Source organism: Nannobrachium achirus, assembly GCF_963921795.1.
Source record: "Nannobrachium achirus genome assembly, chromosome: 12".
NCBI lineage: Eukaryota > Metazoa > Chordata > Actinopteri > Myctophiformes > Myctophidae > Nannobrachium > Nannobrachium achirus.
In genome coordinates this window covers 7,302,889-7,330,276 of record NC_137832.1, presented here as the reverse complement: position 1 = coordinate 7,330,276, position 27,388 = coordinate 7,302,889, and the positions used below count along the sequence as shown (strand labels likewise).

The window sequence follows — 27,388 nt, the reverse complement described above, 5'->3', positions numbered from 1 at the left end:
TTATATTTTTTATTATAATTATAATTTTTCTTTTACATTTTCTGAGGAGAACTTTAAATAAAGTTTTGACTATGACTTTACTGTGTTTGGACTGGCAATCATTCATTTCTCATCAAAAACATTGTGTGTGTGGTCCCCCCCCACAGGAAGGTGCTGTGGCTAACACTTTTATGTAAACGTAATATTTAAAAAAAAAACATGCACTGAGATTTTAGAAAGGTGTGTAATAAACGTATGTTAATTCAGTTAATGTTAGTTAAATATGATTGTGAATTAATGATTGTGAAAAGAAATTCTGAAGGGTCCAATATTAATGTTCTGATAATGTTTTTGATGGCTATGTAGGTGGGTGTGTGTGTGTGTGTGTGTGTGTGATTCTGTCACTTATAGTTAGATCTTTAACTGCTAACTTCTCCGTATTGTGTAAAGCAGGGGTCTTCAACGTTTTCAGGCCAGGGACCCCCAAACCGTGGGGCTAACATATTGTATAGTATACTGTAATGTAGACAGATCTGACACATACTGCATTAGTATTCTACCAGCAGATGGCAGTAGCTCAGAGACTAGCCGTCAGTCATACTGCTGTATATTTCATCTGTGCACAAGTTTGGATTAAACTGAACAGAACTGCAGCCTTGTTCTCCTGAGTGTTCTCTTAATTTTACATATACCATTGTGTTTCATGTGTATAAACATATTGTGCATTCAATAATATGCTATTAAAAGAATAGATTCATGCTTTTATTTTAAACATGCATGTACCACTGCCATTTATAACTGACAACCAATGTCAATACTATCAATCTATCACTAACAATCTGCCAATAACACAATATTCATACATACAAGCTATTCAAAAGAGGCAGATATTTTATTTTTAAAGCAAAATAATATTTTTTCTTTCTTTTTAAAAATACAATACAGATATAGATTTTTTAATAATTATTATTATAGATAGATTAGATAGATACCTTTATTATCCCAAGGGGGAAAATGTGTTGCCCAGAGGCAGCACAGCAGTATAAGGTTATTTACAAAGTTACAGAGAAGTATGAAAAAGATAAAAAGAAAAAACAAGAACAGTACAGTAAGTACAGTAAGAGCAAGGTACAACAGGAAAGGGAACGAATAATATTATTAATATAATTATTATTACCATAATTATTATTATTATTATTCAACAATTTCGGGGACCCCAGTATCCCCACGGACCCCCTAGGAGTCGCGGACCCCCTGTTGAAGACCCCTGGTGTAAAGCCTTTTAAATCCATGTGTTACTTCGAAACATGAAGACGAACAACGCTGCAGGGTTAGCAGCTCTGGACTGGTCCGTCCAGGGTCTCCCTCACGCTCTGCAAGGAAGCAGCCTCTAACACAGGGCCAGGAATTCCACTGCCCTACCAGCGCTACACTCTAGTCAAAATAAACTAGACTACGTCGCAACTCACAAAAACAAAGGTTGTTTTGTGTTGTTGAAAGTGTATTCTCGAGAGTGGCAAACCTCTCAGCACCCCATCCACGCTGTAAAATACACATTTTGAGGAGAACATAAAAGAAAAAGTGCGTCGTCTCTGCCTTGTGGAGGTGTGACGTCACGTCCTGCCACTGGTGGACATCCTGTCTACCATGGATATCCATGAGCTGCGGGGGTCTGCAGCTGCGTTCCCTTGAACATCCACGAGCGATTGCTAATCAATATCTAATCTAATAGCAAACAAACAACCTGTGGATTATAGATTATCCAGTTTGAGATGACAACAGAAAAAAGCATGGTTATACAAAGAAAGGTTAGTATGTGATATCTATCCAATGTGAGCGAGAGAGAGAGAGAGAGAGAGAGAGAGAGAGAGAGTCTGTCTGTCTGTCTGTCTGTCTGTCTGTCTGTCTGTCTGTCTGCGTGTGTGACCCACCACCGGACCAACGCTAAAGTTTGTGTGTAGTACTGTGTGTGTAATGTATGTGAGTGAAAGAGAAAGAGAAGGGGAGGGGCCGAGCATAGGCTCTGCAGGCAGGCAGCCAGGGAGAGAGAGAGACGGAGCGAGAGAGAGAGAGAGAGAGAGGCGTCAGGCGATCCTCGATTGAGGATTTTTTCCCCTCTTTTTTTTCAACTCGCACCAGCGCGACCTGGTTGAATTTTAACTCGCACTTTATGAAATTAAGTCGCATATGCGACCTAATAGCTCGCACCCTGGAGCCCTGGCGCCAGCAGAGCGTGCCATGAGGTGCGCTCACCACTGGCATCACCACTGGCGATGCCAGTGATATCACCAGTAAGACTCCCTAATCGGGAGATAAGCGACCGTTGGTCGCTTATCTCCACAAATAGGCCAAAAGTTTGTTTTACCAATTATCAAGACATACGGGCAGTTGACAGTTTGCCATGGTTACTCATTGAAGTTGAATCTCCACAGTTGAAGTTGAATCGCACAGGACTTCGCACAGGGCCCCGCATTTCTACGGAACTGCCCTGCCATAGGGTATGCCATGGTTCATGGCATACCCTATGCCATGAACCATGGTATGCCATCGTCGGAGTCACTATCAACCACCTCCTCATCATCGTCGTCGTCATCATCATCATCAGCAGCTGGATATGGGAAGTCGTCCCTCAGCCTGAAAGACACGCAGTTGAGAGCATAGCGAGCACTGTAGCGAGAGGTTGGCATCTGTCCCACGATCTCCCACGAGTCGGTCTCTTCACAGTAGCGCTCAATGCTGTTGGAAAACCTGCACGGAGAGAGAGACCAATAGTCGTGAGAGAAATCTCAATTACTTCCGCATAATCGCCACCATGTTGAAACATTGATACATTTTATTTGATATCAAATTATTGTCTTAGGTTAGTGTTGTGTTAAGTTCCAGTGTTCAATATCAAAAAGACAATTCAGTCGCAAATCGCAATTATTTGTTAGGGCTGTTTGTTTTGGCCTAAAAATAAAATCCAGATTTTAGTTGATTTCCGATTTTTTGTCGGACTTGGGCTTATTATATTGCAGAACCTTGTCGTGTCTTAGGAGGACTGGGCTGTGGATCATTAGAGTCCTGAAGGATTTCGATTAAAAATCGATTAATCGCCCAGCCCTATTGTTTGTATGACAATAGACTAGTTTGCAAATCCCGCCCCATTCTGCCCTGTTACTATGATGGGACATTTTCCCTGGGCAGATTGTTTTTATAGTGGCAGTGAATGGGATTTTTTTATGTTTTCATAGCCTCATTACAGCTATATAAAGTACCAAAGGAAAAACATCTAGGTGATATTAATAAAAAGGGAAGACAAAGGTACAGTAGTTACATTGCAAAACAGGGGGTTTCCCCGAAAATATATGTTTTAATGTGTTTAATCCCAGTGGGACAGAATCACTATTGCAGATTCTTTTATAGTGGAAGTGGATGGGATTTTTTTTTTGTTCATAGCCTCATTACAGCTATATAAAGTACCAAAAAAAACACATCTACGTGATATTAATAAAAAGGGAAGAAAAGGGTCCAGTAATTACATAGCAAAACAGTAGTTTCCCCCCGAAAATATATGTTTTAATTAGTTTAATCCTCTGGATCAGAGAGAGAATAGAAATAGCAATAGAAAGCGCATTGAATCTTGGGTAGGAAGAGGAGAACTATAATCTGTTCTCCTCACATACACGTAATTCTGCCCATTTAAAATATATGTACCCAATCGTAACTAGTTAGACCATTGATAAGGTCCATGTGAACTAGTTTGTTGAAGCTTATTCATTATGATGAGCGAGATCGCCCCCTACTGCCGCGGCCGTACCGGGCGATTGCCGTGCTCTGCACTGCGGACAGTTTTTGAAAGGCTGAAGCAACATTCTCCACTGCACAAACTCCACCCCCGATAGCAAAAAGTGAATGTTTTTTCTGGTTGGCCAGTCAGGGAGTCTCAGGGACCAATCAGAAGGCTGACAAAAGGTCTATTAATCATCAAATATCATGAGGATGGTGACAGGACTCCAGCAGTGTCTTACTGGTCGTATGCTTGGTTCTCTTCTAGCATGCTCTCGTATCCTCCTTCCACCCCTCCTAGAACGTAGATCTTCCCATCCACCACCACCACCCCAGGGTTACAGCGTGGCTCTTTCATGGAGGCACACACGCTCCACTGGTCCGTCTTCGGGTTGTAGCAGTCCATTGTGTTTTCCGCAAATTCGCCACCTATTTGATCAATAAGAATGAGCAGGATAGAGAATGTCAGTGGGCTCTATTCGATTCATTTTTGTGTTGTTGTTGCTATGTACAGTATAGCAACATATTTATACAGAATACCAGTAAGACTCCCTAATCGGGAGATAAGCGACCGCCAGGTCGCAGCGTGATTTTAGGCCAAAATGTGTAGGAGCAGTGTCCAAAAATGTGTTTGAAAAAATGGGCCTGATGGTGGCGCTATATGGGACAGATCAATGTTGATGAGATGAGTGTAGACATACTGTGTACCGATTTGCGTGATTTTAGGGCAAAATCTGTAGGAGTAGTGTCCAAAAATGTGTTTTGCAAGAATCGGCCTCATGGTGGCGCTAGAAGAGGGGCATGTGAGAATTGATGGGGTTGTGGTTTGGCAGGCAAGGGGAGTGTGTGCAAAATTTGGCATGGATCGGGGCAACGGTTGCGGAGATATGAGCAGGGCAAAAGTGTGACGTGTGACGTGACAGACTCACAGACTGACTCACAGACTGACTCACAGACTGACGGACACTCGGACAGCTGGTCGAGGTTTTGATAGTAACTGCGACCTGACGGTCGCAATTATTTTATTTTTATGTTTGAATAAATATTTGAAGTTTTTCAGAAAACTTAGGTCAGGAGGACTTAGAAGGCGTTTTTAGAATTGGCCTTGGTCTAAATGATACAATGTTGAGGTGGGGAACCCTGACCTAGTGTATAGTAATCTTTAAGAACAGGTATGATACAGTACCTATAAGGTAGATCTTTCCATTCAGGGTACAGACAGCTGGTTGATAACGGGCAATCTGCGTAGGCGCGACTTCTGTCCACACAGATGTTTCAAGATCGTACTTGACCACCTGGATGTCTTCAGGTGGGTGTCCGCGAGGGACATCTAGGGCACAGTCGGACAAACAGACGGACAGGCGCACGTGCACACGCACACACACACACACACACACACACACACTTAATTATTCAGTGTCAACATGAAAAGGATGACATGTAATAATAGGGTGACCACCTCCAAACAACCCCTTTGTTTCAAAAGGACATAGAGACACTAACTAGAAGTTAGTGAATTCGTTTTACACAGCACATGGTTGGTTCTACAGACTCCACTTTCACACGCAGATAGCTCAGATCTTTGCCTATGTTCTTAGCTACTTCCCCTGCCGTTACTGTACTTGCATGATGTACAGTTGTACGAAACATCATTTTTTTGTAGAACCAATATGCCCATAAAAGGGGACAAGGACTGAGAAATACAGAGATCTCCATATATGGGCACATATTCGTTTTACGTCACGCTGACATCACAATTAGTATTATAATTTCTAGAAGCTCGGCCGCCGCAGTCGCGATCTGGCCAACTCAGGAACAATGTAAATAGGAAATGAATGCCCCGCCTTTAATGCAAATCCCATTATACCTGTTGTCATAGGATCTGTTTGCGTGTGTCCATTTATGCCCATATATAGAGATATCTGTCTGTCTACGTCCATTTTATGCCCATATATGGAGATCTCTGTAGGACCCATTTTGACCATCTGTTTGCCTGTGTCCATTTATGCCCATAAATAGAGTTTTTTGTTGACACATGTGGCGTACGTGATGTCAGAGCCTTTTATGATGTGATGTCACAATGAGTCAGCGCTTGCGCCGGTTTCCTCAGAAACAGCCTGATGTCAACAATCATCTCCGCATACAGAGATTCCGAACGTTTCGCGCCGGTAACCATGGCATTTTTTGTTGACTCATGTGGCGTTTATGATGTGATGTCACAATGAGTCAGCGCTTGCGCCGGTTTCCTCAGAAACAGCCTGATGTCAACAATCATCTCCGCATACGGAGATTCCGAGCGTTTCGCGCCGGTTCGGGAAAACCGTGAATCAGGTCGGGCCGAGGCCCGGCACTGCACTCCGCGCTGCGGCGGGGAACGCGCGTGCCGAATCTGAAGCCGTTGGAACAAACGGTTCTCAAGATACGCGGTTTACAGACAGACAGACAGACAGACTCACAGAGACTTCTCGCATTTATTGTAAGATAATTTCTTCTTTCCATATCTTTCATTTGCGTGACATTGTGCCATTTGTTCGGGACTGTCCTGTGAGGATGCGGGGACGGGTAGTCACCCTATAGGAGACCTGTTCCATACCAATGAAATAGAGCAGTCCATCTAGCGCGACCACAGAAGTCCGTTCGGAATGACAGTGTTTGGCCAACCCAGTACACTTGATGATCTGCCAGGTGTTGGTGCTGGGGTCGTAGCGCTCCATAGAGTCCTTCTTGCCGACCACTGCATACACATAGCCGCCCAGCGTCACCAGGCCTACGTGGGATTAAGCAGAGAGAAAAATACGTCATCCGCAAAATGTTGTAAAATGTAATCCATTTAGGCCTGAACGCAAATCAAGTCACTTTAGATTTGAACCACTTTAACCATTATGTTACGCTTTAACTATGAAAAAATAACAGATATACAAGCTCACGGCGTGGCACCACTGCGAGCTTGTAGATCTGCTATTAAATGTGTCTTTGAATATTTTTCACCCGATTCTATAAATCCTTTTCTAAATCAGTGGTTCCCAAACTTTCTCATGTCAAGGACCCCAAAATTACATGCATTTTGCCGTGGACCCCCAAACCAATCTCAAAGTAGGTTGTTCCAGGGACCAACCAAAGAAAATATTTGAGTTACAAATGTTCGCTTTTAAAAAGATATATTCAAAGATAGCAGATCTACAAGCTTGCAGCACGGCACTCTGTGCCGCGTTGTGAGCGTGTAGATCTGCTAGTTTTCAATAGTTAAAGCATTAAATAATTTTAGGCCTAAATGGGTTTGAAGTGGGAATGTGTGTGCCAAATGTCATGGCAATCGCACGCTGTGTTTATGATTTGAGACAACATAATGGAAGCCAATGTTTGCCAATGAATCAGGAGGGAAAACGAAAACTCTTACAGATCTGTCTTGATCACAGGTCTATAGAGATGTTTGAACAAAATCTCTAGGAGTAATATAAATAAAAAAGTGTTTAGCAAAAATTACACATTTTTAAAAATGTCAAATGACATTTCCACGCACAAAAAAAAATACATTTTTTGAAAATTGTTAGTTAGGTTAATTAGAAATATGCATTAAGGAGCAGCGCCTGACTAACTTTTGTTGAATTGAATGCCATAGTGTGTGGATCTTACTCATGAAACTGTGACTTTCATTCATGGGAGCCATCTTCAACCAGGAGTTACAGGTAATGTCATAGCGCCACATCTCCCCTTGGGACGACGTCAAATACAACGTAGAGCCTAGTATGGTGGGAGAAGATAAGAATTACTTATGGCTTGGTGATTGTCAAAGAAATAAAGACTTTAATATGCATACACAACTTGGGTCTATATTATTGTCATGGTTCACACGTAACTGTTGAACAAGGCCTGACCTGTGAACTAGGCTTGGGCGGTAATGCTTTTTATAACACCGGTATTGTTAACTTACACTGCTACTTTATTGCACACATTACGGCTCACACTGTGGGTCTATACGCATGAGTATCAGTACGCGCTGGGGATTCAGATGTGAATATAGAGGGAAACGAGTGTGTTGTTGACGACAGTATGGACACTTTATTAGCGAAGCTGGGCGGTGTGTTTCAGCTGGAGGAAAAGGACCGGGCGTACGAAGCGTATTCCGAGTTTGATCGTTTGACAAAAGACAGTTCAGTTTCCATGGCAGACTACATAATTGACTTTGAACAGCGATACAACCGGATAAAAAAGTATGACATGACGCTCCCGGATGCCGTATTAGCTTTCAAGCTACTAGATACAGCCTGTCTCGACGAGAAAAACAGACAGCTTGCATTAACGGCATGCCCAGAGCTAACGTTTTCATCGATGAAGTCGGCACTCGGCGGATCTTTGGAGGTAAAACGGCAGGCTCGTCAAACAGAATACAACTGAATCAGGATGCAGCTTTCTTCACAGAACAACGACAAGGGAGAGGAAAACGGAACACGACGTTTCAAAATGCTCAACAAAAGACACCGTTGCCGGGCACCAACCCATTGGACAAGTTTGGTAGGCGTTCAAGATGTGCAGTGTGTCAAAGCACATTTCATTGGGCTAAAGACTGCCCCCACAAGAAGAACGAACAAGTAAGATTAACTGAAGACGAAAATGTGGATGAAGTAATCATCACGTTGTTAACAAATGACCCGATTTCTGACATTTTCATGACTGAATCCCTGGGATCAGCCATCATAGACACTGCCTGCACTCGTACAGTATGTGGGGAGAAATGGCTTGACAGTTATGCTAATTCGTCTCAGTCAAGAACAGGAAAATAAGCTAAAGAAGACAGCAACAGATACCCCTTGAGTTCGGGCTAGTCCCAGTTGTCTGGTGTCCCAGTTGGGCGAACAGACTGTAAAGCAAGCGATCTTCATCCCATTTATGCGTTTATCGTGCGCGGGCATAAATAGAACGATTGCATTCACCACGGCTTTGTAACTCGCGCCCTGGCCCGCTCTTCGCGGGCACTCGCGCCTGCGGCGCTCGGGCGCGAAGAGCAGGACCAAGGTCCGCTGGCCTTCGCGCCGCTTGCAATGTCGTGGACAATAATTACAGTCTGTTCGCCCAACTGGGACACCGGACAACTGGAATTTTCCCTTGAGTTCACCAGCTCAGGACACTACTGTGTGGACATCAGAGACAAGGACAACACAAGGAGACAAATAAAATATGACATGATACTTGCAGCGACAGCTGAAGATGAAGCCCTGACAGTGACAGAGAACATGTCCCCAGGTGAAAAGCGCAAAGTCCTTCTCAAGCTTCACAAGCAGTTTGGCCACGCTTCGGCAGAAAGGCTGCAGAGGCTAATTCAAAGCTCTGGTAACAAAGACAAGGACTGCCTCACTATTTTGCAACAAATAGTACATGACTGCGACATGTCAGAGAGCAAAACGAAGCCTAAGCCAGCTGTAGGACTGCCTCTAGCTTCAGAGTACAATGAAACAGTGGCAGTGGACCTGCATGAGTTGGAACCAGGGGTATGGTACCTACATGTGATTGACCAATTTACACGCTTCAGTGCAGGAAGCATTGTTTAGACAAAGAAGGCCTCTGAGATTGTCAACTCCCTCATCCACACATGGATAAGTGTTCACGGACCCCCGCGGATTCTGTACAGCGACAATGGCGGCGAGTTCAATAATGAAGAGTTCAGAGACATGGCAGAAAACTTCAACATTGAGACGAGGACAACAGCAGGATATAGTCCCTGGTCTAATGGACTTCTTGAGAGGCACAATGCGTCTCTCACGGACATCATCCTCAAGGTGAAAAAGGAAAACGGATGTGACTGGTACACTGCCCTGGACTGGGCCCTTATGGTTAAGAACTGTATGCACAGTGTTCATGGTTATAGTCCACATCAACTGGTATTTGGTCAAAATCCTAACCTTCCTAGTGTATTAGTTGATAAGCTACCTGCTCTGGAGGGCACTACAGTGAGTGCAAGGGTAGGGCAACACATATCAGCGTTGCATGCCTCTAGGAAGGCTTTCACTGAATCTGAATGTTCAGAGAGGATTAGGAGAGCACTACGTAAGCAGCTCAGACCTACAGATGAAAAATATGAGACAGGAGACAAAGTCTATTACAAAAGAGCTGCCAGTGCAGAGTGGAAGGGACCAGGAGTAGTAATTGGTCAAGATGGAGCTGTTGTATTTGTAAGACATGGAGGTATCCTTGTTAGAGTCCATCACTTAAGACTTAATAAGGTACACACACATGATCAGGATAATGTACAAGTTGAGGTACACAGTGAAACAAACAGTGAGAAAGATGTACAAAACCGTGCAGCAGACACTGGGCAGGATGAAAGTGCAAGTGTTGTGAACAGAGCCACAGGTAGCTCACATAGTGAACAAAACACAGACACTGAAAATGAACAGGAGAGTGACAGAGAGTCTAATACAGGAGAAGGGGCACGTTCACTAGTGACTCAAAATGACATGGAGCACACTGTTTGTGATGATGATAACTCTGTTCTTTCTGCAAGTGTAAAGTTGAAAACAGGACAGACTGTAACCTTTATGAAAAGAGATGAAGGTGTTTCATGTAGAGCTAAAGTTCTAGGCAGAGCAGGCAAAGCCACAGGACAGTACAAAAATTGGTATAACCTGCAACATATCTAAACTGATGGAAGTCCTGGTCAAAAGGAGGCAGTTGATATGTCCGTGTTATTTGTAGCCGATCCCGAGTATACTCGCGAAAAATACCCGAGTATTTAGAGTGCCGATCCTGAGTATAAAATCGCGTAAAATACTGTATATAGAGTAACGCTGGCGTTCTTACCCTACGGTCCGTTGGAAAGTCCTGGCACGATTGGACTCGCCGATTCATCATCATCACGGATGCACGTGCACAAAATAGTAATCCCTTAACATGGAGGCCGACGGCCGATCTCATCTTTAATGTCCATTATCTCCAAAAAACACTTTAGAAGCCAAGGATGGCATTAGATTCTCGCTACAAAAACACATGTTGAAAGGCAACGGTCGGCCATTACACAATCGCATGTGGATGACGATCGCTTCCGGTGAATGACGTCATGACGTCAAACAGGAAGTGTTTACGCAATCGACTTCTGGCCTTCAAAATAAGAGACTGGCCGCGGATGGAGCCTGCGAGAGGCACGCTGGACATTTTAACCCGTTCATGTCTGGAGCACAAAATGAGTTAATAGTCTCAGTATTGAATCAGAAGTCAGGGATGCTGATGTACTAAATGATGTATCATTTGATGCAGCTAAACAGGAAGATATAAAAAAACTGGAACAATAATTATGTTTTTGAAGAAGTTGTAGATGCAGGCCAAAAGTGTGTTTCCACCCGATGGGTTTGTAGTCTAAAAGAAACTGACAAGGGTATTGTGCCCAAAGCTAGACTTGTAGCCAGGGGTTTTGAAGAGCATGATATTCAACAGCTACAGAAAGATTCACCAACCTGTGCCTCGGAATCCCTAAGGTTATTGCTAACTGTGATTTGTCAAAATCAGTGGCAAATCCATTCTATGGACATTAAATCTGCTTTTTTTTTGCAGGGTATGGAGTTGTCAAGGGACATTTATATTTGTCCACCCCCAGAAGCAGACAGTAAAGGGATTCTATGGAAACTAAAGAAATGTGTTTATGGTCTACAGTAGCTGATGCATCACTTCATTGGTACAACATGGTGAAAGATATCATGCTGGGTACAGGTGGTAAAGTGTCCCAAGTGAATCCCGCAGTGTTTTATTGGTTAGATGAACACTGCAAAGTTAAAGGTGTACTTGCATGTCATGTAGATGATTTTCTGTGGGCAGGCATACAACACTTTGTAAATGATGTGATTCCTCGACTGAAGTCTGCGTTCCATGTGGGACGTGAGGAACATGAGAATTTCTGTTATGTGGGAATGGATATTGTAACTGTTAATGGTGTAATAGAGATGCATCAGCACTGCTATATTGAAAACATGCAACCCATCCACATGCAACCAGCATGTGGTATACAAAGAGATTCACCTCTTACCGAGACAGAACAAGAGCAGCTTAGGTCAAAAATGGGACAAATACTTTGGGTTGCAAAACAGACCAGGCCTGATGTTATGTTTGATGTTTCTATTTTGGCATCCATTCTAAAAAATGCTATTGTGCAGTCCATCCATGATGCTAATAAGGTGATTCATAAACTAAAAGCTGATAAGGTTACTCTGAAATTTCAACATTTAGGTAATAACGATGCTTTGAACTTGACTGTTTTCAGTGATGCTTCGCTGGGAAACTTGCCAGATGGAGGTACACAAGGGGGGACATTGATCACTCTCATGGGTGACAACGGGATGTTTTCTCCTCTATGTTGGCAATCAAGGAGGATCAGACGTGTGGTGCGAAGCACTCTTGCAGGAGAGACTCTTGCCATGTCGGATGGAATAGACCAGGGATGTCAAACATACGGCCCGCGGGCCGGATCCGGCCCCAGGCTTGTAGAGCATATATTTCTGAGCATTTAGGAAAAAAAAGTAAGTCTCTAGCCCATTCCTGTCAAGAGTTATGATTGTTTTAAAGTGATCCCTGACTAATACGACAAATATGCCTTAATACATTATAATTGTCCTCTATAACTACAATGTAAAATTAAAAACACCTTCAATAGTTTATTTCTTCAAGAAATAGCTAATCTTTCACTCAACAGGGGAAATGCCCGTCGCAAGTTGATGATGTCATAAATGTCATGTGTGATCTATCCCTATGGAATTTATGGCATGCATGTGCAAATAAAAACAAACTTAATACTTCATATGGTTAATATGAGCATCAACTCAATATTTCAAATGTGTTTTTTGCACATGCATGCCATAACTTCCATAGGGTTAGATCACACATGACATTTATGACATCATCAACTTGCGACAGGCATTTCCCCTGTTGAGTGAAAGATTAGCTATTTCTTGAAGAAATAAAATATTGAAGGTGTTTTTAATTTGACATTGTAGTTATAGAGGACAATTATAATGTATTAAGGCATATTTGTCGTATTAGTCAGGGATCACTTTAACTCATTCCCCGCCTCCCCCGATAGTCCCGAGAAAATCCCAATGTCGTTCCCCGCCAGGCCCGATAGTCCCGAGAATTTGCTTTTATATAATGTAATGTTTAATTACACTCTCCCCCAGCTCGTGACAAATTTTTATCCTTTTATCTTACAGAGAACCTAAAATATCACACATCAAAGTAAGTGTGTTTGAAAAAAAGACTGTAATAATGTATAAATTGCAATACAAATGCATATAAATCTCCCCATAACCCACAGTGAACTGGCACAGTGACGCATTTTGCGCACACAAGGCTGGCGGAAAAAAAAAGAGAAGAAAAAAAAAGTGTGAGAACAGCTGTGTGTGTGTGTGTGTGTGTGTGTGTGTGTGTGTGTGTGTGTGTGTGTGTGTGTGTGTGTGTGTGTGTGTGTGTGTGTGTGTGTGTGTGTGTGAACATCTCTTAGCTGGCTGGTGGTCCACGGACCACTGTCTGTTTCAGTGGTCCCCCTGTCCTGATCAGCACAGTGCTATCAGAGTCTCTGATTCAGAGATCTGTCTCTCTCTCTCTCTCTCTCTCTCTCTCTCTCTCTCTAGATACAAAATAATTATCGCCAATTCGCCATATAAATGCTTCTAAAACATACCTGAGAATGATGATGGTTGATTAGAATCCACAGGTTATAATCCATATATCCAGGCTATAATATATTGTTTTGTAATGGTCCACAAGCAGCCAAGCAGGCCATTGGCGCCAGGCGGTCCTTTGCAAAGGGGGGTCCCTGGTCGGCTTTCTAACAGGGGGTCCGCGGGCCCAACGCTTCGCTCCGCAGAGCAGTGGGAACACGATAATCAACTCTTACAAAATCAATCAATAAAACTGCCCGATTACATAAAGTTCACGATGCGATCCAGTTGAGTCAGAGACAAGTGAAGTGGTCCCTGGAAGGGGGTCCGTCCTCTCATTACCCTGCCTGGTCTCCAGCCAACACTTCTCACGGACCACCACCAAAACTCCCACGCTCCCCCACCACGCTCCTCCCAAAAAGCAAGAGATCAACTAGTGTCGTTACTAACGAGCAAAGACGCAGAGGAGCTGTTTAGCAGGGCAGTGCAGAGGATTTTTTTAGGGGCAGGGGGAGACATTTTTCCAACATGTCCTAGAATGTGAAAATAGCAGATCTACAAGCTCGACTTTGATTGATTGATTGAAGACTTTATTAGAAGTTTGCATAGGAAAAGGTACAGTTTCATGACGGTACAGTTCACTGGTACAAGGTCTACTAAAAGGAGATCCATGAAAAGACTAAGCTTATTTCCACTGGAAACCATTGAAGTATCTCATATAAAATTGAATGACAAGCTCTCAATGTGTCACAGTCTCAGAGCGATGTGTTGAGCTTGTAGAGCTTGTAGATCTGCTATTTTCACATTCTAGGACATGTTAGAAAAAAGACTCATGCCCCCTTTTATGTCTATTTGTGTGTGTGCATTGTACAGAGCAAAAGACAACCAGCAGACACACAGAGACAGAGAGAAAGCGCCCCCAAGTGGGGGCTCACAGAAATACTCACAGAAATACTGCAATATAGTATGTGAGTTTTTTGGTCAGATATAGCCAATAAAAATATTTTTCTCTGCATTTTTCTAAACAGAAAATTCTAAAAATAAATCCTATTACATAATTACATTAGTACACTTATCTGATAATGCCTGAAGCCATAAAGACACATCTCAAGTGAGTTATCCACTTGAAAACAGATCATTCACAAAAAGGTCAATAACTCCAATTATTTTGAATTTCCACCTGGATTTTGAAAAAACAAGGGGTTTGAAATGGCCAAAACTCTAGATTGCTACATCGTACATACAAAAAAATATTTTTTGGAGAGACTAGAGGATGTCCTCTTTTAATCCATGCACTGTATGACATTTTCGTGCAAACAGGGAATTTAGGAAAAATGTCTAAATATGAAGAAAATGCTTAAACAAAATGGCAGGGGAGCCTACAGTGAATGTTAAAATGGCGGTCAATGTGTTAAGAACTGCAGGCTAGGTTTCTCCCACCAGGTGGCGGTGATTGAGTTGATTGATTGGAATGTTAAGTGATCAGCTCTCTCTCTCTCTGAAGATGACAGCATTGCTAGGAATGGGGTGGGGGGGTCTGGCTATGAATAATACCTGAACGTACCTACAATATTCGAACTGTACTCAAAGATTACACATATTAGACATGGAAATTAATGTTGTTAAGAAAATAACTTATTTAAAAAATATAATAATAATAAAATGTAAAAGTTTTATTATTCAGATATTTTCTGAATATGCCATTATTGTTCATTACTTTTATTCTTTTTATTATAAAATACAATAAAAATATATATATATATTTTTTAGCCATTTACAAATTATAGCAGAGACTATCAGGAATTGAATTATTCTATTATCAAATGGTTTATTCTTATTGGCACTTCTTAAAGGAGTAGTTCACCCCCAAAATGCCATGGAGCCAATGTAGACTCATTCCTAAAACAGAAATTTGATTACAATAAATGCATGCCTATTGATTCTGGATGGGGACGGTCCCAATCCGGAATCAATGGGGGGAAGTGTACTATTATCACATTTTTGTCTTAGTAATGCGACAAATAAAATAAAAATATATTATTGAACTCAAGTCTCCATGGCGTGAGTAATCAAAGAAAAAAAAGTCCTTTTGGGGATGAACTACTCCTTTAAACAAATAGCATCTCTCGTACCTAACTGCAACTGTAATACCAATAATGAAAGTAGCTATTTTACTTAATAATTAACACAATTTGTAAAATGATATACTGCTATACTGCTAGCTATAGCAGTATAGCAGACGACAGGAAGAAAAACAGAGCGAACATGTGAGCGAGTGTGCATGCCATCCGATCCGGATGGCATGCAAGTCGCCTTTCATCCAATCCGGCCCTCACCCCAAAATGAGTTCGACACCCCTGGAATAGACAATTCAATCTTCCTTGCCACCCTCTTTTCTGAGCTCACTACTGGAACTGTTGATCTTAATGCTCCTCCGTTGGTCTGTGTGACTGACAATCACTCCCTGTACGATGCCCTTAAGTCTACAAAACAGGTCACAGAGAAAAGACTTCGGCTAGACATTAGTGGCATCAAGGAGCTCATTCAGAGCAAGAAAATCAAAACTGTGATCTGGTCAGAGACAAAAGCTCAACTCGCTGACTGTCTAACCAAAAAGTGAGCATCACCTTTAGTGCTATTGAAAGCACTCAGCGAAGGACTTTGGAATCCAACCTAAATGTTATGACTTAAAAAAAAGGGGTGATGATTGTATTTGACTGACAAGACATTTGTATTTTGTTATTTTTGTTGAAATGTTTTGAAATGATCTCCTCTGTAATGCACCCGTTTCTTGGATGCCTGACTGTTTTTTTTTTTTTTTTTCTTTTAAAGAAAGAAGAGTGAGATTGTTAACTTGCATGCGCAGGACGCGCTGGGGATTCAGATGTGAATATGGAGGGAAACGAGTGTGTTGTTGTTTAGAGACCGTGCGCTGAATAAAAGCTGAATAAAAACAGATTAAACGCTGTGTTTATTGGATCCAAACCAACAGGTATTATATTTGAGATTTGAGATTTTATCGTGATATTCTGGATTATCATCCTATAAAAGAAACATGAATTAAGTGCAATATTTTTGTCGTGGCTCCTCGCCATGTTATGTTATTTGATCATCATCTGTGTGAGGACTGAGGAGACTGTGGTTCGCACGCATGAGCAGGCACACGTCTCAAATGAAGGATTCTAAAACGGCTAGTTCCATTCCTTGATTCTGATTGGCTGGTTGCTGTGGTATATCTGAGACTATAACCCACACCTTGAATCAGTTTATATCAAACCCAGGTGCGTTATTTCTTTCCACAGTGTTCCACAGTGCAACAATTATCTGCACCTGTGTCGTTTCTCCTGCCTGGACGGGAAATACATTCTTGCAGAGCAGACCTTATTGTGTATTATTAGTGAAATAGAACAGCTTTAATTAGTACATGTCTATGATTTTCATGTTGCAATATTGTGACCGTTTTAGAAAAGCAATAAGCCACGCGAGGCTTGTGGTTACCGGGGTATTATACACCGGCTGAGAGGGTCGGAAACACTCGGCTGCGCCTCGTGTTTCCCCAACGCCTCTCAGCCGGTGTATACTACCCCGGTAACCACTCGCCTCTTGTGGCTTATTGCTTTAGTAGATGTCATATGTACAGGTTCTGCTTTAGGAAAAGTATAGCTGTTTTCAAATAGACTCGAACAATTATCGCATACATACAGATACAGTGCTTGGAAACTTTTAATTTGTATTCATTAATTAATTAAGTAGCTTCTGTCAGGGTTTTTCAGTGTTTTTACCGTATTTTCGAGGGCAATCACAAGCGAGTGTCTGTGTGGACATGACACAAGGTTTCTGCCCGAAAGTGACGATAATTTAGTGATTATGATGCGAGGAAAACGATAGCCATTTTGGTTAGAACTGACTGAAAATAACGTTGTACTTCAAGTTTAAAATGATACTAAATAAGTGTCCAAATAAATTCCAAATATTATCAAATGATCTCGCGGCACCCCTGGACTGCCGTCACTGCACCCCAGGGTGCCCCATCACCCACTTTGAAAACCCCTGCAGTAGATCTCACCTGCCATCACCACGGAATGATGTCCGTACTCTGAGTCTGGAAGACGTCCCAGAGTCTTCCACTGGCTGGTCAGGAGATCAAAGCGCTTCATCTTGTAAGAGTGTTCAGCATTACGACATTGTACTCCCAACATCACAATCACTTGAACAAGTGGGGGAGAGGCGGGGGGAGACAGTAGTACATTTAAGAGTTCAAGGATATATTGTTTGTTTCATTTTGCCCCACCATCAGTTCTATCGTGCATGCATGTGTGAGTAGGGATGGGGCGATAAGCGATATTATCGTTTATTGTGATTAAAAAAGAAAGAAAAACAATCACAAAAATCATATCGTGAAGATTAATTTATCGTGAAATTGTCCTTCGTCATGCACTGGGATCAATTCACCTTTTATTTGCAGAGCTGCATATCCAGTACCATTTAAACCCGCTATAATTGGTAAAAGTTACTTATATGTACTTGATACAGGTTTTTTCTTTCACTCTCTATCAAATGTCTTTGCCAAAAAATAGCCAATCTACACTCATGCGTTGTGAGCGGCTACTTTTGGGCAAATGTTCCGCGCCAGGATAATGGATTTTGATTATCGGGATAATATCGTACATCGCGATTTCTTTCGTCACAATAATCGTGATATGAAATGTTCACATCGTCCCATCCATACCACTTCCATATGGTGCATGCATGTGTGAGGCAGCCAGCCAGGGTACCTGTTCTCCTGCCTGGGCGTGTGGTAGCGCCGGGCTTGGGCCGGTTCTTGCCCCGGCTCCTGGCCTGCTTCCTGGCCTCAGAGATGAAGCTCTGGCAGCCCTTGAGTTCCTTCAGCTGGTCCACAGACTCACTCACAGTGTGGCGGTAGGACGGGCTGATGAGAGGCAGACGGATCTGCTCCAGCACCTTGCAGAGCAGGGACGTGCAGAGAATGTTAGAGAGGCAGGGGCTGAAATGTCTAAAAGGGCCTTTTGGTGGAAATGTCGAAAATAGCAGACCTCCAAGCTCACAACGTGTCGCTCTGCGATGCGTTGGAGGTCGGCTATGTTCGGTGCTTGATACCACACTGAACTAAGCATAATCAAGTCAATACTGGAGATGTGGCGTAAAGGCATGCATTTCTACACAGAGAGTGCAATTCTTTGAACATAACATGCTGCACTCAAGTTCAGGAGAGTTTGGACAAGACAATTCTCTTGAATGCTACCTTCAGGTATGGCAAGGAAAGAGGGGCATTTGCATTTCTTTCAGTTTCAGCATTAGTGAAAACTGCATTCATGGCCTGGAGAGGGCACTTTTTTACAGACGCATAAAAGGGCAGGGGCTCCAGCCCCCTTCGATGTCTATGTGTGCACGTGCCTGTTGCAGAGCACATAGAAGATAGAAGTCCAGTTATTTGCAGGGACCTTTCTAAGAGATCACTGACCTTTTCAAAGGTCAGCCTGCGGGTAGGATCCTTGTCCAACCATAACATGGCTGCCTCAAACACCATGTCCTCCTTGGTAACGTTGAGGTGGTCACTGGACAGAATCTGTGTCAGTCTTTCCATAGAGAGGGAGAGGAACTCTTCCTAGTAGGGATAGAAATAAATACAGTGGATTAGCACAGTGTTTGAGTTCATATAGCTCCTTTCGGAACCTCTCCCTCCGCTATGCAGCTCCGAGATGAGCCGTCATCAACCAGAACCAAGGGTTCATGAGTGGAAGATCCGACGGTCGCGAACACTTCTTACCTTTTGTGAACATTCTATCCAAAAAGTAAAGGTCCAGTGCCGGTCTCTCATCTGTTTACATCTCAAGTGTGAAAGAAAATCGATGTAACGTGTTGAAATTAAGAGTTTATATTGCTCATTTTGTCAGCCGGTTCTGTGTTTTCATCAACACGTTGCTTCGATTTTCTTCCACGCTTGAGAAGTAAACAGATGAGACCGGCATAAGACCTTTACCTTTTGGATAGAATGTTCTCAAAAGGTAAGAAGTGTTTGCGAGCGGCAGATCTTCCACCCAGTCGGACGATTCTGGTTGACGACAGTGAGGAACCTCATCTCGGAGCTGCATAGCGGAGGGAGAGGTTCCGAAAGGAGCTAGAGTTCATAATACACAATCATAGTCAGGATAAAAAAGAAACAAAAAGGAAGAACAGCAGAGAGGCTATTTTGTCTATTCATCGGACAAGAAGTATAGACCTCATCTCCCATTACATCCTCGGTTGCCAACACTTCTGAATCCAACAGGAGTCTCCTGAATTTCATCCCCATCTCCTGCGGTGCACCTGAGATGTAATTTCTCCTGAATTTCTCCCGGATTTGGTATTAAGCTCCCCAAGTTCACCAGAACACTGGAAATTAGATCTACTATGCTAAAAGGTTAGAAGGGTGGGGGCAGTGCATGCAATCATACAGAGATATTCATTTAAGTAATGACTGGTTATTATTAAAGATGGGTCTTCAAATCAATTCCTGTAAACCTACTTTTTGTGTTTTAATGGCCTCACTTTCCATGCTGGTAAAGCAAGCCTGATAAAAGTATAAGACACATACAATTCCACAGAACACAGGAAAATGCATCTACTCTGTTACGGGCGGAGGACTCACAGACCCCCGCTTGGGGGTGATGGTAATAAAACAAAGTTATAGAAGATAAAGCCAACAACAGACACACAAACTATATGATCTCTCAATCACTGACCTGTTGGTAGATGACTCTGAAGTGCTCTAAGATGTAGTCCATGCTGTGTTTCTCCAACTTCTCACAGGAGTGAGCCTCAGCGAAGCAGTAAACGCCCACACAGTTGTGTGTGTCCAAGTGACGCTCCATGTAGTCACAGCAGGCCTCTCGGACAGCCCTGATGTCCCACAGGTTGGACGCTGCCAGCAGGGCCTAGAGACCCAATGAACAAAATATTAAGCACCAAGGTTATGTGGGACAAAAATGGAGACAATGAAAGAAGTTTAATCACGATAATTACCTGTACATTTGCAGCAGAAATGGACACCTTCGATGTGTAGGCGTAGCTGACCAACAAACCAATGGTCTCAGGTTCCACTCCACTGATGGTCACCCTCTCATGTGTGGACTCCTTCATCCCAGATGTAAACATGGCCTGTGGAAAGTTCAAAGGACAACTTAGTGTTTCTTTACAACAAGGGTTCATATTTTAGATTGTAATTAGAGAAAAGAAAAGATGAGTGTCAAAATGTTTTCATTTACTTATTCGTTTTCTTGATTCTAGCGAGCTTGATTTCAGTGGGTGGGGGCATGCGTTCAAGTGGCTAAATGTGTCTTTTCAGACAAAATGAGCAGACACATTCTTTATTACCAGTAAGACTCCCTAATCGGGAGCAGCGTGATTTTAGGTAAAAAAATGTGTTCAAAAAAATCTGCCTGATGGTGGCGCTATATGGGACAGATCCATGTTGATGAGATGAGTGTAGACATACTGTGTTGCGATTTGTGTGGTTTTAGGGCAAAGACTGTAGGAGCAGTGTTAGAAAATGTGTTTTAAAAAATCGGCCTGAAGGTGGCGCTATATGGGACAGATCCATGTTGAAGACATGAGTGTAGACATACCATGTACCGATTTGCGTGATTTTAGGGCACAAATTGTAGGAGCTTTGTCCGTAAATGTGTTTTGCAAGAACTGGCCTCATGGTGGCGCTAGAAGAGGGGCATGTGAGAAAAGAGGAGATCCATGTTGTTGAGATGTATCCATGTTGTTGAGATGTGTGTAGACATCTCTTTGTCTGTGGCAGAGCAACGCGGTGAGCAGCCGATTTGGGGGCGTCATTTGGTAGTTTTTTAGCTTTTTGGCGGGGGTCCCTGGGGGTCCCTGGAGCTGCGGTGGTCCCTGGAAGGGTGGAGGTTTTGGATTGGCAGACAAGGAGTGTGTGTCACATGGAAAGGGGCAACGGTTGCGGAGATATGAGCAGGGCAAAAGTGTGACGTGTGACAGACAGACAGACTGACTGACTGACTGACGGATGGACTCACAGCTGGTCGAGGTTGGGACCTGACGGTCGCAACTATTTACAGTAACACTACTAGCCACCATAAGTCACACCTAAACATGAAAGATTGCGGTGCATGTTGGGAATGGGCTTATTGTGTCTAAAAAGACATCTTTCGCCACTTGTACGCATGCACCCTAACCCACTGAAATCAAAATACTAAAATGATTTAAAATCGATATAGTAACTATTTAGCAAAGACAATAAATCTGTGTGAAACGTGTCAATAGTGCAAGGCTAAATAGGTAAGTTGGAGCATGGAGCATAAGTGATTCTCTAGCAATTAGCAAATACATTATAGTTCAACACGTGGAAAAACCCACACCTTGGCATGAACACACACAGAGATTACACACATTCATCGATAGACCGAGAGTAGATATATGGAATGGAAAAGTAATTAGACCCCTCTTTTCATTTTCCTTCTTAACATTGTTAAATACAAGGCACAAATACTTTGTTTCCGTACAATCGGTTATTTGCATTACAAAACGATTCCATACCAATTATCTGCATTGTAAAACAATACGATACAAAGCCAGACGGTACGATATGTTGCTTTTGCATATTATATAGTAGATCATTGCAAATTAAAATCGATTTTTCGATTCAGTTACTATATCGTTACACCTCTAGTTGTAGGTCTAACCAGTAGAGTCCATTTGAATCTTTGTGTAACCGCCCCATGGAAAAAAGAAAATGCATTGAGAAGAACCAGACTCTATCCACGCAGTGCAGGGACGTGCTGGCCATTGGGAAAAGCGGGACAACTCCCGAACGGCCGGTTCATTAGACGGCCGGTCCAGGCCGGCCATTAGGAAAAAAATGTAAATAAAATGTCGGCCTTCGTTCCATTTTGGGGGCTGGGCGGACAACAAAGTAAATCGTCACTGTCGGGCAGAAACCTCGTATCTCCAAGTTTCAAATGTATAAATATTTTCGCAAAGCAAAGCACTGCTTCATCATATAAGGCCGTTGCAGAAAAGTAGTGAAAACAGCAGATCTACAAGCACACAATGCCTCGCGGTGCGAGGCGTTGTGTGCTTGTAGATCGGCTGTTTTCACTAGTTTAAATCATTTTTTAAATTATAAATACAAAACAAACGGTTTTGGAAATACAAGGTTTCCACCAGACAACGACGAAATATAACTCATGTACAGTAATTGGCCCACTGGCTTGTCACTTGTCATGATCTGAAATGGCAAATCTTTGAGTAGCAGCAGCAGCGCTATAGAGAGAGATCTCTCTCTATAGCACGCAATGAGGGCCTCTCCAACTCTTTTTCCCGGGCTGAATCAGGGGCCCAGCACGTCCCTGACGCAGTGTGATATAGTCTGGCTATGCGAGGCTATAACAACAGCAGGTCAATAAATGTTGTTTGTTTACCTCAAAGTAAGAGCTGAAGGAGGCCAGCACGTAACGATGGCAGGGGAACTCCTGTCCCTCACAGCACAGGATCAGGTCACACAGGGTAGCGTTGAGGCGCAGTCTGTTCAGGCCCTCTAACACCGTGTTGGGATGCTTGGGTTCCTCAAACAGCTCGGCATCCAGTGAGGGTGGTAGAGGTGCACTGGTGCTGTCCTCCTGAAGTGCAACGGCAAGATTTATAAATCAGACAAAAAACAACAACTATTCATCTGTGAATAATGTCATTAATTCGGCTCTTCTTTGCCACCGATATTTTGTGACCCCCCCGAACCGAACCGAAATAAATTCGTCTCTAAAAGTGGAGTATGCATCGACCTTAACAGCCAAGCATTATTTTATTTTTCTCTAAATTTTTATCCCATGATTTTGTAACCCATTTTTTTCCCCGGTGTCAATTATCTAATGTAATCCTGGGCGCTACGCTCCCTCTGCCAACCTGGGGAGAGCAACGGACTGACCTCATGCTTCCTTCTATGCATGAGGAGTCGAAGCTGGGGGAGTTTCCCAGGCTGGACGTAGCGCATTTAAGGAACACGTTATTTCAACCAGTTCCTTTCCCTTTTAGACAGAGTCCCACATTTTATAACCTGACTGCGGCAGACCCAATGTAAGGGGCGGGTCATTTTTTCAAATTCTTTAGCAGGTGATTGGATGGGGCCGTCTCTCTATCACAGTCTGGGAGTGCCAACTCCAACCACTCATATTGGCCTGTCTGCATGACGTTACACCCAGAATCCGCCTCCTGGGTTTCCACGTGGTCTGCAGTCAGACTCTATTGGCTCAGAGCCGCTCAGAGCCCGCCCGTAGCTGCCGCTGATTCGTCCGTCAATAAAGTTTTAAAAAGTGAAACTCACATCATGGTCAGTGTCCAGTCTCATTCTCTTGGCAGCAGCCGGGGCGTTGTCAGCCATGGCTGAGGTGGGGGGAGGTGGAGTGGAGTGGGCTGCGTCTGCACACACACACACACACACACACACACACACACACACACACACACACACACACACACACACACACACACACACACACGGTTAAGTTACAGTTACACCAATATTTCCAATGTGAGTAAATATCGTATTCTTTTCCAGCTTGTAGATCTGCTACTTTAGGTACTTTTGTGTGGCGCTGGAGTGCAGTACGATCAAGTAAACTAGTAGAGCGTTCATTTACGAAAGAAAAAATGCCAGAGCAGGTACCTGAGAAATCTGGACAATTATTTTTTGTGAAGAAAAGTGTTTATGCTAAGGTCTAACTCTGAAATAATGCAATGTGAACAGTATTTGAATGTGCATGGTATTACCATTATTATTTATAAGACTTTATAAGACCCTTCAACTTTTGTTTATGCCACAATTATTATTGTGTCATAATAATGATGTATGCTGCTTTTTGTTTACATTTTGGAGAGAAATAAAAAGCTAAAGCTAAAAAGCCACTTATCAGTCCCTCAAGGCAAAGCACAACTCAATATATTATGCACCAAATGCACCTTGCAACAGTCAGTTAACATAATTATGCAATACCAGTTGATACCACAAGGTGGTGCTTCCCTTTTGTTTTGCTATGGTTCTTGTGCACTTCCAGGTATTTCATCTAGTAATATCGTGGAGAGAAAAGAGACTTTATGTTAGTGATTGATATGTGTGCCATGATGAGACCTGGCTTCATGGACCTGGACTCTGGAGGTCCTCCCCCTGAAACCTTTTAACAGAGTAGATGTATTTTCCTGTGTTCTGGTGAATGTTACAATTTTGATCATTTTATTATTGCTTTGCTTTACTTTGGAAATTGGAAAATGATGGGTAGGCCATTAAAACACAAAAAGTAGGTGTACAGAAATTGATTTCATTACTGAAGCAATGTAAGACCCATCTGTACTAACATTAATAAGTGAATATCTCAGTATGATTGCATACAACACTTCCCAGTATCACATCCCCTAAGCTTGGGGTCTGGTTGTCATCTCATTTCGGGGGGCGCTCTCCATTCCGACATGTCCTGGACATGTGCGACGTGATGACTGTCTCTGTTTGATGATTGTCATTTCTCCTTATTTTCTCCTGGATTTGGTATCAGCCTGAACTGAGGGAGGAGCCTGAGGAGACTGCAGCACTACGTGTTGAGTCTCATCTCCTCCTCAACTCAGTTCAGTTTGATAAATCCAGGAGAAATGCCAATCCAGGAGCATGGCAGGAGATGGGGTCCAAATTCAGGAGACTCCTGCTGGATTCAGGAGGGTTGGCAACCCTGTAAGGCTACAACAAACACAGTCGTGACATAAAGTAACTGAAGTCACTGAACATACCTCGTAAAACTGCGATGGAATTGCTCCGTAAACCAAACAGTGTAAACTAAAATGTTGATTTCTCCCTCCTCCCGCTTGTTGGTGTGGGACTGTGGGTACATCTGCTTCAAACAGAAGTCAGTCAGGTTTTTATAACTTCATGTTTCAGAGCGATGCATGCGTTGTGTTGTGTGTTACCACTAACCGTGTCCTCCAACAACACACACTACACAAGCAGTTCCGGGCTCTCTCTGTCTCTCTCTCTGTGTGTGTGTGTGTGTGTGTGTGTGTGTGTGTGTGTGTGTGTGTGTGTGTGTGTGTGTGTGTGTGTGTGTGTGTGTGTGTCTCTCTCTCTCTCTCTCTCTCTCTCTCTCTCGCTCTCTCTGTGTGTGTGTGTGTGTGTGTCACGTGTGTGTGTGTGTGTGTGTGTGTGTGTGTGTGTGTGTGTGTGTGTGTGTGTGTGTGTGTGCGCGCGTGCGTGCGTGCGTGTGCATGTGTGTGTGTGTGGAGAGAGTTTACATCACAAGTAGGCCTACTCAGTTTTTCTTATCACAGCTTATAATAACTGCCTATAGGTAATCATCTCTCCATCTATTTGAATTGTGTGTGAGTTTATCAGTTGGAAGAGGGGAGGGAGAGATCATTAGTGGGCATCTCACGTTGCATTAACTGAGACTCTTTGGTTTGCTTGTGCTGGTAAAAATGTATTAATTGTTTAACTATTATTTTTATTATGTAGGCTACTGTTAGCTATGTTTTATCCCAGTGGTTCCCAACCTTTTCAGGCTGTGACCCCTCAAATAATCATATTTGAACGGGGGATCCTACGAGCACTAACAGTTCTATTGTCAAAATGGGGTCCACCCTATGTTCCCCAGGTTCTATGTTCCCCACAGGTTAACCTGCATTAGTTTTACTGAGGTTAGGGTTAGGTTCAGGGTTTAGGTGGTAAGAAAGTGGGGAACATAGAACCTGGGGAACATATAGGTACGGTCCCGTGGAAATAGCAGATCTAAATGCTCACAATGCCTTGCAACGTGAGGCGTTGTGGGCGTTGTGAGTGATTGCTATTTTCACAATTTCTGCCTCTAATTTTTGACAATTTGGCCAATGTTTAATTTTTCATTTTAGAGGTATTAAAAAGTCCATAAATTGTTAGTTTAGAAATGTACAGATGCCCTCTATCGGTATAAACCTTATCTGGGGGGACCCCCCCCCCAAACCTTATCTGCCCCCCCCCCCCTTAAATAATTTGGGGACGACCCACAGGTTGTGAACCACTGGCCTAGAAAGAGATGTTTTTAGGTTTCTTCTTGGAACTGCTCGTGTAGAGTGTGTTGTCTGGAGGACCCAGTTAATGGTAACACAACACACAACACAACGCACGCGTGATTGATGTCCACTTTGAAGTGAGCCGCCAAGCGGGAGGAGAGGAGGAAGAAACGTTGTTTGATTTACTCTGTTCACCGACTCATTCCATATTATTCCATTGCAGTTTTACGAGGTTTGTTCATTCATTATGTCACGACATGACTGTGTTAGCCTTACATTAGTGACACACATAAAACAGGTGCTGTATTAGGCTATCAACAGTGTTGGTAATCAACAGCTGCAGCTCATCAGCAAACCATGAACTATGTCATGAATTAAGTAGGCCTAAATGTAAGTTCTATACCAAGACTCTTTATCTGGTAAAAAATGAAAATATTCTTGAACTCAACTGATGATGATCATGTTTGAAGGTTATTATTCCAGACATCAGCACACGTCCAAAAAAGTTTACTTTTTTCTTAACATGCATGGTGTACTTGGCTGAAGTCTGCAAAAGTAGTTGGCTGACATAAAAAAAAAGCCGTACATCTCGACTACATAACAACAGCAACATATCCAAGAAAGCAGCACCGGTCTGCCTGATTGCATGTGTGCACCTTATTGGCCAAAAAAAAAAAGATAGAAGCTGTGATAAATAGTATGGTAATGATGGTAATGTAAAGTATGATTAGAACATGCACCGGTACATCACCAATAATCTTGTTTACGGGTCCATTTGGTTCCATATTGTACGCTCTCAGAATAAGTGAGTTGTGTTTTGCCTTGAGGGAGGTGGGTAAAGCCCGTATCATAGTCGGGTCCGCGGTGGAAGGTCTTTTTGAGTCTTTTTGAGTCATGAAACTACAACGTTACATCATTCCTCACGGTGGAGAGCTTTCCACCGTGAGTCCCAACAC

General features: G+C 42.9%; 1 protein-coding gene across 1 annotated transcript; it reads right to left on the bottom strand.

Annotated features, from left to right (window-relative positions):
* Positions 1 to 2,455: 2,455 nt before the first annotated feature.
* On the bottom strand, positions 2,456 to 25,313 carry LOC308295363 (kelch-like protein 3). Its single transcript, XM_080738418.1, has 13 exons — positions 25,182 to 25,313; positions 23,731 to 23,825; positions 22,835 to 23,032; positions 20,409 to 20,543; positions 20,129 to 20,320; positions 18,868 to 19,011; positions 18,161 to 18,347; positions 17,452 to 17,592; positions 7,381 to 7,488; positions 6,416 to 6,514; positions 4,934 to 5,077; positions 3,990 to 4,176; positions 2,456 to 2,727 (listed from the first exon to the last, which is right to left on the bottom strand). The coding sequence occupies exons 2-13, from the start codon at positions 23,785 to 23,787 to the stop codon at positions 2,502 to 2,504; spliced, it is 1,818 nt and encodes a 605-aa protein (XP_080594544.1). The 5' UTR covers positions 23,788 to 23,825; positions 25,182 to 25,313; the 3' UTR covers positions 2,456 to 2,501.
* Positions 25,314 to 27,388: the final 2,075 nt, after the last annotated feature.